We start from the raw sequence: 11,601 nt of genomic DNA on the forward strand, positions 1-11,601 counted from the left end.
AACAGGTGTATCTGAACACTATTTAACTGCAAAGGTACAGAGGACAAACTGTTGACCAGAAACCATAGCTATACCTATAAGTCACATGCTTTCCCAGTTTTTTCACCCTCTATGTAGTCTGCATATATTTCTCTCTCTCTAAAGGTAAAGTGAGTGCTGCAAATTCCTCTGCTCTCCTCCCCACCCCCCCAACAATGTATCAAGCATTGCACTTGGAGAGCCAAACATAAAGGAATGCCCTTCATTTGAACTACAAGTGGCAGGGATAAAGATACCTTTCCAACAACTGTACAAAATATTCAGCAGGTACTTTCTAGCCATCTTGATAAAATGTATTGCTCAGTGCTCCATTTTTCACTCTGGCATTCCTTCATTGTCCATTGTGAACAAAATACTAATCATAAACAGATATCAGCAATGATGTGACAAACATCTAAACAATATTAACATTTGAAATGAGTTACATAAGTGTTCCCTTTTTGATAAGACCGAAGACTAAATAAAATGTTTTTTTTAAATTCTCCACTTTACAGTGTCTGGACAGCGATGGCATCACCCACCACTGAAATACCTCAGCTATTCTGAAATGAGTAATCATCATCAGCTACCTACCCACCCTATTTCTCCAAATCAGCATTATCTCCCCCCCCCCCCCCCACACACACAGGGGACCTAAGGGAGATTTCTATTCCCTTTGGGCTGCTGAATAACAAAAGGGAATACAGCAGGATCGAAGAATCTGGCTCTGAACCTTCAGCAATAGAGTGCTCCTTAGCACTCTGCTTGGACATTGGTTCCAGGGTGGCTCAATACAAGAGAGTTCTGTCTGCTGGAACACTGGGAGAGATTCTGCCCCCTGCTTCAGCAACACATAGGAAATGTAAACAGCCCACAAGGAGAAGGGGGAGAATTTCTCCAATTTCAGTTTTTTCCTGGGAAGTTAAGCTATAGCCAAAACTCCTAAGTCTGTCTTCCATACTACAGTCCAGATATACACTTTTTAAAACCAAAAGAGGTGAAAGACTTAGACCCAGATCCTCAAAAGGCATTTAGGAACTTAACTCCTATTGAAATCAAATACCTTTGAGGAGCTGGGCATTGGCATTTGTACACATGATCAGTTGGTATATTACAATCATTCCTTAGCATACTGAACATGTTTAACATGGTGCATGTTCTTCTAGTAGTTCACTTTATCCAATAAATGAAAAATCAAATTATCCTTTTACTTATCCTATTTGTTCACATTTTGCAGAGGTGATTTCACAATCCTTTTTAAAAATTGTAGTCCCTCAAAAGGGGATGAAAGCGTCACAGGGCACAGATACACTGGAAGCACGCTTGGCTTGAGTTTCTAACTGAACTTTTTAATAAGGTAGAACACAGTTAACATTTTCCACTTAAATGCAGTTATCCCCATGAATAAATTATTGTATACTCTATTGAGTTGAGAACAAAAATTCCACATACAGAGGATGTACGTGTTTTAACTTATATTTTTTTATCCATTACAACTACTATTCTGAATGATGTACAGATTTTCTGCTTTTCTTGAATTTTTCATTTGAAGGTAAATTACTACACGTATCAGGATCTGGCACACAAAAAGAAAAAAAATGTATTGTTTTGAGAGTTCTATTTCTTGAACTGCCTCCACTGCAGCACGTTTAAACAGTTATTTTAATGACTAATTAATTAGATGGCTTAGTCAAAGCCCACTATCAGCTGTGCAGTTCTTTGGTAAAGGCATGGCAACAGACTCCTTGCTTTCAGTCAGTGCCCTTGGCTGATGGATAAGCACGCTAAACTTAACCCCTTGGTTAGCTGCTGCCCTAACAAAACCACTGTTTGCGGTCATCGTGATGGCTTTTAAAGTGTCTCCTGTCCCAAAGATGGCTAGAGAGCGGCTATTAATTTTTGAACTAGCCACTAGTCTTAAGGCACGGTCAGAGGGCTGGTCTGGCACCACATTAATTCTCTTCATGAGAGAGATGGCTCGATCTTTCTCCCCAGGTCCTCCTAGAGTTTCTAAGATTGACTGAAAATCTTTGACTGCGGATTCACAAGCGAACAGCTCCTTGCCCTTCATGAAATCCTCCAACTGAGGCAGGACTCTCTCCTTCCTTTCCTGTGCTGCCTGCTCCGTTAACACTTTCTCCTTAAAAATGAAGTAGCAGCCACCACAGCTAAGGGAAGAGACGTATGTAATTAAAGTAGTGATGTCCAAGTTAACCCTATTGCACACATCTACTTTGATCTCTGTAGGAAAAGCAATGCTGGCTACTAAATTCTCCCGGTCTACTCTGGTCACCTGCAGGACCTCAGGGCTTTCTTCATCAGATTCACTGGCACTTAGGTGTCTCTCTTCAGTCAAGTGCTCTGCCAAAGAGTTAACAGCAACTACGTCTCCCCGCACGGATATGCCCATCTCTTTCAGCCTCTCTGCCATAGGACTGGACACACTATTATAAAAAGCAAAGATAATATGGGGGTTGCTATATTGCACTGGTTGCTGACGGCTTGCTTGCAGAAAGTCCTCCGCCTGCTCAATGATGCTTTTGTCGCCATATTGGCCCCGGCCCAGCCAAATATTGTGAAGAGCTTCAGCCTTTCGACCAATTGCTTTCACCCAAGTGTGGCCACCATTTGCAACAACATCTACCACCAGCATTTGCTTTTCTCCACAGCAGTCTTCATAGGCAAAGACATGAAGGACACTGACGACCTCCTCCAGGTTCTCTGCTGACTCAATTATGGCTCGGAGATGTGTAAGATTGGTACTCTGCAGATGGGACTCCTTAATGGCCACCTTCCCCGCCTCCACCCTGTGCAAGAATTTCAACTCGGCCTTCAATTTGCTGCATAGCTTTGCTCCACCTTCTATACCTCCTTTCTGTGATCTGGAAAGGGCTTCTGCTCTCTTCATTAATTCCTTAGCAACGGCGATTCTCTCACAAAGCAATGACTGCACAGACATGTTGACAGCATTATTTCTATTAGATGAAAGCAAAAGAGATCATCATTACTACAAGTTCAGTGACAAAGACAATATAGAAAGAGGCTTTTCCAACACCATACATCAGAGCTTTGCACTGGATTTTGTGCAATAACTACCATAGTTATGTGGCGTGGGCATTAGAAACTGTAACAACTTGGCCAAGCTCTTCAAAAAACGTGACTAATGATTTGATGGGGCCTGATTTTCTGCAGACGAGTACTCAGTGTTTTCAGAAAAATCCAGGCCTTCAAAAAGGTGTCTTCCACGATTCTTCTATTTGAGTGTCCAACATCCCTAACCGCTTCTGAAAAAACTCAGCCCTCACTTCTAAGCTTATTCACACAATCAAATTTATACAAGCTTCATTGTGCTCTAAGGCTCCACCCTGTCCCTAAGTTTACACACTATTATTTTTAATTGCTTATACTGCACCCTGGGAGCTCATTGTGCTTTACCATTTTTAAAGACAGCCTCCTGTCTCTCCTTACATTGTAGAACTGCTGCTAATTAGGCGAGTAAACCTAGAAGACTGTTGCATGGCTGACCTTTAATTACAGAGAGAGTTTCAGATTACAAGGTGTGTAGTATAGTGGATTGACTATAGGCCTAGGATCCAGGAACTCCTGTATGGTAAACTGGCTCTGTGACAGATTAATTGTATGGCATTGGGCATGTCATTCCCCCTTCCCCCCCAATCAGTATAATGGGTATAATATTATTTACCTACTTCGTCACGGTGTGGAAAGGATCAGTTACTTAATATGGGAAGACTTCTGGGGAGGGGGGGAAACCACACAGAGCATCAAATATTATTGCAAGTAGTTTTTGTATTTACCACAGGGTAATACACATATACACCCCCCTATCATTTTCAGACAAGGTTAGATGCACACTAGTTGAAGAGAACCAGGTGTTGATGACAGAGACAACTGGAACCAGACACAGGAACTAGGCACTCCCCCTGAATATGGATCTGCTAATGCAGGTTCTGAGCCCAGATTTGTGGAATCTTTGAGCCCATATGCAGTTGAAGCCACACTTACAACTATCTCTACCCAATATCACCAAAAATCTTCCAAGCACAAAAATCCTTATTCAATCCATCATCATCATCGTCACATGACCAACTCAATCTCTTCAGGCTCTTCGCCACAAAAAAATAAAGAAAATAGCAAAACAATCTACCTCTCCCACCACTAAGATGGCATTTAGAAACTCCTGAAGTACCTTCATTGGCTCCCTATTGCCTATCAAGTCAAATGTAATCTCCTCACATCACTCTTAATGTTCTCTTTTCATTTCTAAATGAGTCTTCTTTCCTGCTGCCCCTTTTGCCTGATGCTTCCTCCAGCCATATCTGAAAAACCAGTTCTTCAGTGCTGCTCATCACAAAACCCAGACACTTCACAACAGCACTCCAGAGTTTATGTTAAAATAATCCTACTTTCTTATTGATTCCCAGTCTCCCAAGCCATCATTTGCATCTGTACATAAAACCGACCAGTGAGTACACTCAGTTTTGCAATAAATGTGTTGGCTATATGTTTTGATATCGCTACACAATTCATAACAGGAAAAATTAAATGCACGCAAATAATCACATTGTCATGATTGGTAAGGTCAGACCAACGTGCAACATGGCAGAAATGAAGAACAACCAGTTCTGTATACTCCTGGGGGAATTCTGCACCACTGCGCGTGTGCAGAATTCATGTCCCCCACAGATTTCTTTGCTTCCCCGCTGAAATGTGACTTTCTGACAGGGAAGCTGCAAAGGCAGTCACGCCACACTCCCTAGCTGCGCAGATACATTTTTTCAGACATCCGGAGCAGCCGGTGGAGAGGTAAATCACCACAGGGCTGGGGACACCCCAGCCAGTGGCTCCTACTCTGAGCTGGGATCAGCTGCTAGTTCCAGCTGGGCTGGAGGCAGAAGAGAGTGGGACTTCCTCTTCCCGTGCAAGGAGTTGCTGGGGCTGTGTCAGATTCACCCCCACAAATCTCCCCCAGCTGCAGAAAGCTCAGCATCCTGCCCTGCTTCCTGCCCCCAGTGCTCCTCAGCTATGGGGGGAGGGGTCACTGTGCAGGGAGCTGCTCCCCCATCTGCCTAACCCCCATGCTTCAGACCTCCCATACCTAGACACCCCCACCAAGCCTCACCCCAGACATTCAGAACCCCCCTACCCCTCCATACCCAAACCCCACCTCACTGAACCTCAATCCCTGCATCTAGTGCCCCTGGCCCTCAGCCCCCCTGCCTGCAGACCCCCACTGAGCTCCCTGTACTCAAACCCCCACCCCACCAAGCCCCATTCCCCCAGCACCCTCAGCTGAGCCCCAACACTTTCACTTGGAAGCCCCCGCAGAGTGCCATTGCTCCTCCCCCCAGCTACAGCCCTACAAGAGCAGAGGACGAGAGCACACAGCACAGGCTGGGGGAGGGAAACGCTCACCCCACCCCTGCCTGGCCCTCCTGCGGTCTGGCCTCCGGCTCCTTGCAGCAGACACCGCCTGGAGAAATCACATGGGTGCAGACAGGGAGGAAGCGAAGCCACCATCTTAAGCCAGGGCAAAATGATTTAAATACCGGGCTGCTGCTCCCGTAGCAAGCAAGCAGCACCCTCCTCCCCCACTCCCCCCTTCCCAGGGCTCGCCCCCTGCTTATTGCTGAGCAGGTTCCCACCCACTTCCCCGGCAATCAAACCGCACCACGCCACTAACCCAGCAGCAGCTCGTTACTGCGTGTAACTAGCCCCAGGAATTTGCACTGAGCAGCGAGTCACCGGGCTTCATCTGCATGCCTGAGTTCAGGTGATTCCTCTGTGTAGTTTTACCCAATGCACAAAACCTCCCCTAATGCAGGGGTCTCAGGCTGCAGGCTCGCGCTATAAAGGGGCATTTAAAAGTATGTAGCAGGTTAGACATCTCAGTGAGAAAGGCCACACAGCCAAATCCATCCATCCGTCTAAACAGGCCCTTCCACCTGCCTTTCAAAAAAGAGTCCCCCACCCCCCCCACCCCGAGTGAGGTGCGTTTGGATGCCCAGGGGGTTTTGCCTGGGCTCCTGTCTCCTGAAATGGAGGGAGTGTCCCTAGCAAGGAAGTCTTGTTTACTGGTGTATCTCGACCCAACTGCTACCCCCAGCCTTTCTCTCGATGCAGGTAAATCCCTTCACCGGGACCGTGCGTTAGTCTCGGAGTCTTCCCCCTCCTGGAGTCCATCGCACTGTTCTATAGCTGTCCTTCCTCGGGGTCCCCGCCGCAGCCCGAGCGTGGGCAATACTTACACCTGAAAGGGGGGGAATCAGCCCCGCGGCACATGCCACGCTCCTTCCCCCGGTGCAACAGCAGCTGCTCCCGCTAAACCCATCCATAGAAAGCCAATGGCAAGGCCCACTCTGGCCCTTCCCCTTCTGCGAGCTAAGCGGAAACCCGGCCTGGCTGCCGCACGCTCTATCTGCTCAGCCGCCTGCAGCGCCACCTAGCGATCCAGGCCAGGGCTTTACTGTAGGGATAAGCTGAAACCCCTTCATTCTTACCTTGTGGTTTTTATTTACTTTAGGGGGGTATAAGGGTGAGGGTGCATCACAGAGAATTTATCCTGCTCCTACCATTCATACCCATATCTGTTTCATAGCTCTAAAAACTAACCTCCCAAGAAGGGAATGGATATATTTTTTCTCTTCCTCTGGATAGTAAGAGTTACTTTAGCATTTGCCAGATTAGGACATATTATGTACCTCAGGCTGCGACAGATTCCCCCTCCCTCCCCTGCTTCCGGAAGAATGTCACAAATCGCTGCCCCCAGACATCCTGCCGACCTTTCATAGATTCATAGATTCTAGGACTGGAAGGGACCTCAAGAGGTCATCGAGTCCAGTCCCCTGCCCGCATGGCAGGACCAAATACTGTCTAGACCATCCCTGTTAGACATTTATCTAACCTACTCTTAAATATCACCAGAGATGGAGATTCCACAACCTCCCTAGGCAATTTATTCCAGTGTTTAACCACCCTGACAGTTAGGAACTTTTTCCTAATGTCCAACCTAGACCTCCCTTGCTGCAGTTTAAGCCCATTGCTTCTTGTTCTATCCTTAGAGGCTAAGGTGAACAAGTTTTCTCCCTCCTCATGACACCCTTTTAGATACCTGAAAACTGCTATCATGTCCCCTCTCAGTCTTCTCTTTTCCAAACTAAACAAACCCAATTTCAAGTTAGTTCAGCTCATGCTCTCTCAGCCCGGCACTCTACCCCCTCTAAAAATAGCATTCAAAAAGTAAGTGGGGAAACAGATCAGAATAAAGGGATCAGTATTATCTTTGGTAAAAGTGACAGCACAGAAGTTACCCTTTATGACAAGAAACGATTTTACGATTTGTAAGGCCCAAAACAAGAATGCAGGGCCTCTACCTCCACTATGGGAGCTTCCTTATTTGAGACCCAATGGATCACAAGGACATCTCTGCTCCTCAGTGTTCGAAGGGGTGACATCTGGACCATCCTGGTATAACTAGTAGAAATATACAAGCAAACATGCACGAGATTCTCTGTGAAATTCTTTAGAAAGAGGGAGGGAGGCTGTCTACGCTGTGCTGATACTAAACATCAGCTGTGGTCCAGTCTCCAGGGAGTTCCTGCATCTTTCAGACTGGTTTTAAATCATTTTTTCCAACTCCGGACCACTCTTAATTGACTGATGCCAGCATGGCCTCCAGCCTCAGTTTAAATTTGCACCACATCCAGGGTTGCCAACTTTGTAATATTTAAATACCAGATACATCAGCAGGAGTGCTGGAACCTCTGCTGCCCTACCTATTCCCCCAAAGCCCCACTGCTTCCCCAAGGCCTCACCCCTCACTCTGAGGCTTCACCCCCATTCACTCCTCTTTCCCCTCCCCCCATCGCTCACTGCCCAGGTTTGGAGGGACTCGCCTGCAGAGCCGGGGCTGGGAGCTGTAGTCGCCCAACACAGGTAGGAGATGGCCCTGGCTGAGTAGGGGCTGATGTTGGTGATGACTTGGTGCCTCCACGCCTGCATTTACTGGACTTTGGGTGCCAGTCAGTAGATCTCACCGGACACTGTCAGGTCCCCTGTTCGACTGGACTTTCTACTCGAAAACCAGACACCTGGCCACCCTAGCCACATCAAAATCCTTCAGTCACCATAAACAATATTGCGACACTGTCAGGCCAAATGCCAGCTCTTGCCCAGGCTGCACACATTAGCTAAGATCTGACCACCTGATGCCATCATGGCCTCCAGCCTCAGTTTAAATTTGCTCAAAATAGGTATTAGTCTTATAAGAATGTATAGGCGCCGACTTCCCCTCTACCGGGGGGGGGGTGCTCGACCCCCCCCCCCCCCCCCCCAGGTCCTGCCCCCACCTCCATCCCTTCCCCAAAGCCCCTGCCTCTTCCTGCCCCTGCTCTGCCCCCACCTCTACTCCCCTCCACCCTTTCCCCAAAGCCCCTGTTCATACTGCCCCCACTCCATCCCTTCCCCAAAGCCACTGCCTCTTCCTGTCCCACCCCACCTCTTCCCACCCCTGCTCCACCCCCACCTTGCCTCTTCACCACCTCTTTCCACCCCCTCCCAAGTGGACCCTGTCCCCACTCCACCCTCCCAGAGCCAACCTACACACCGCAAAACAGCTGTTTGCGACAGGCAGGAGGTTCTGGGAGGGAGCGGGAGGAGTGATCAGCGGGGCCACCAGCGGGGGAGAGAGGCACTGGGGGGCGGGTGGGGCAGGGGGGAAGCTCAGCTGCAGTGGGTGCTAAGCACCTGCTAATTATTTGCTCTGGAGCACCCACGGAGTTGGTGCCTATGTAAGAATGTATTTCGACTCTATGAAATGCTTGTAAGTTGTTGGATGCATTAATCTCACTTGTAATGTCTGTATTCCCTGCTATAAGAAAATACTTAAGCTTTGCTTTATAACCTTGAAAATGTTTACTCTGGACTTGTGAACTCAGGCATGGGTCCCCTTCCTCCCTTCCCCCACCCATCCAGAATGACTGTCAAAATAAAATGGGTTATCAAGGACCATTGCAATCCGAAGGATTGGTTAATGACCCAATTACACCTAGGAAATGCTATGTGCTAGGAAGCTTATTCTGTTGGCATGAAAGCTGAACGAAGGAAATAAAACAAAACCATAGGAAAATTTCCTGTCTTTCTGGCTGTTTGAACTCTAAAGGACCAGAGACTCTAAACTGAAGCCAGAGATCCCCAGGAGCTGCCTCCTGGATTGCCCTGAAAGACATTTTGAATGGACAGATCACTCCAAAAGTAACCTTTGTATGATGTGATTTTTGGTGTAAGTGACCATTGATCAGTAAGTCTAGTTTGTCTGGATGGGAAGATAGACTGAAAGGTTTAAGGGGACTATCTGTGACTCCATGGCAGAATTGTTAGTGATCCAAACTGGCATGAGTGTCTGGAGGAGCAGAGCAGCTTCCAGGACTGGGGCCTTACTGAAGAAAGATCATGTAAGTCAACACATGGAACAGGGAGTCAGAACATCTGTTTAATGTTTCTTTTGCTTTTTTGTGGCATTCACATTACAGCACTGTACATCACAACTTTAGAAGTTTTGCAATGCAATTCTAGGCTCTGGTACATCTGTTGATCCACACATGAAACCCTATTTGAAATCAAACTTGGAACAATTCTAACTTTGTCTTTCCCCTCCAATATTGTTTAGTCTCTCTGCTGCCAATATCCCACACATTAGCTACCATAAATTTATGCTAGCGGTTTAGAGGCTGCAATTTTAGAGAATGACATAGCAGCTGTTTCCAAGATTATTGTCTAGTGGATTATAGCCAAAGACTTTGATATTCATGAAGATGCAAGACAAACTGCACCAGTTGGAGACTAGCACCACTGTATACTTTGCCACAAAATGTACTTCACTCTTGAAGTGCTCTTTATTTTTGCATTTGATAACATGCTCCAAAACTAAATTACCATCACTTAAAAATAACCAATTTTAAAAAAAAATATATATATATATATATATATATACACATACACACACACACGTATATATATTTACACACACACACAAGTTACATGTATTTTTAACTTTCCATTAAAAATCATCTTTAAAAATTTCTAGGCCAAATGGTAAACACCTTTTAAAAAGACTCCATAAAGATTAGGCAATTATTTTAAATTGACTTATTTTCAGTTCAGCTGTCTTGGTACAGTGGCGTAGTTTCCACAGTAGGAGTAAGCTACGGGTCATGATGGAAGAAAATGGGTGGTGGTTCTCGACCAAGCTCTGCCTGTGCGAATCATTAAAATGAAATACTCCTCACAGTAGGCTGTGCAAATGCTCAAAATATGATTGTGTGCACTCGTCGGAGCTTCACAGGGCTTTGAGCTTGGCCTCCCATTGATATACCCATGGGAATATGCCCATGCGTGCTGCTAGGATCCTTGGACATGCCTTTCTTGATTAGGGGTCCAGAGGAAAAAAAAAAATCACACCTCTCCCCTGAGACATCTCTCCATGTAAACTCTGCAGATTCATGATCTTCCCTCTCCTGCCTTAGCTGAGGAATGGAATAGTTACCCAGTGAGGATTTAAATATCAGTATGGTTATTTGAGTTCACATCCCTTAGAGCTATTGTTCCAGTCTCCTCTCTGCATCAATTACACACTGTTCAAAGACTTTCATAATACAGGGTTTCTAGCCTAGTAGATGGGGGAAGCTACAGATATATTTTGATTTTAGTAATTTTTTGAGTCCCATATTACATTTTCATAACCAAACTAAAGAAACGTGGTCTAGGTGGAATTACTACGAAGTGGGTAGACAACCAGTCGAAAAACCATACTCAAAGAGTAGTCATCAATGGTTTTCTATGAAACTCTGAGGACACATCTAGTGGAGTCCTACACAGGTCTGTGCTCAGTCCAGTACTAATCAATATATTCATTAACGACTTGGAGCATGGAGAATATGCTTATAAAAGTTGTAGATTACACCAAGATGGGAGGACAGAATTAGAATTCAAATCCTTTTGAATTCTAATTGGAAAATTTGTTTGAAATCAACAAGATGAAATTCAATATAGACAAGTGAAAAGTACTACACTTACAAAGGAAAAATAAATGCCCAAATACAAAATGGGAAATAACTGGCTCATCATGGCTCAGGGTCATAGTGCATCACACATTAAATATAAGACAATAAAATTCAATTGCAAAAAAGGCTAATATTCTAGGATATATTAACAGGAACGTTGTATGTAAGCCACAGGAAGTAATTGTTCCATTCTACTATGCACTTGTGAGACCTTAGGTGAAATACACTGAAGCCCAACACTGGATACACTTTAATAAAGATGTAGACAAAGAGGCCAGTAAAGAGCAACAAAAATGATAAAAGGTTTAGAACACCTGGCCTATGAAGAAAGGTTAAAAAAAACTGGCCATGTTTAGTCTTAAGAAAAGAACACTGGAGGGGAATACCTAATCATAGTATTCAAATATATTAAGGGCTGTTATAAAGAGGATTGATCAATTGTTCTGCATATCTACTTGTCTTACCTTTAATAATTGGCTTAATCTGCAGGAAGGTTTAGGTTAGA

At 45.4% G+C, this 11,601-nt stretch overlaps 1 protein-coding gene across 1 annotated transcript; it reads right to left on the minus strand.

The window, feature by feature from the left end:
- Positions 1-944: 944 nt before the first annotated feature.
- Positions 945-6,376, minus strand: LOC112113487 (UPF0415 protein C7orf25 homolog). The gene is made up of 2 exons (XM_024209780.3): positions 6,285-6,376; positions 945-2,993 (listed from the first exon to the last, which is right to left on the minus strand). The coding sequence occupies exon 2, from the start codon at positions 2,975-2,977 to the stop codon at positions 1,709-1,711; it is 1,269 nt and encodes a 422-aa protein (XP_024065548.2). The 5' UTR covers positions 2,978-2,993; positions 6,285-6,376; the 3' UTR covers positions 945-1,708.
- Between the last annotated feature and the right edge of the window lie 5,225 nt (positions 6,377-11,601).

This window comes from Terrapene carolina, unplaced genomic scaffold (assembly GCF_002925995.2).
Source record: "Terrapene carolina triunguis isolate 2854851 unplaced genomic scaffold, T_m_triunguis-2.0 Scaffold182, whole genome shotgun sequence".
Classification (NCBI taxonomy): domain Eukaryota; kingdom Metazoa; phylum Chordata; order Testudines; family Emydidae; genus Terrapene; species Terrapene triunguis.

Bases quoted from the DNA above. Each gene is read 5' to 3' on its own strand.
- LOC112113487 (XM_024209780.3), bottom strand. From the start codon at position 2,977: ATGTCTGTGCAGTCATTGCTTTGTGAGAGAATCGCCGTTGCTAAGGAA.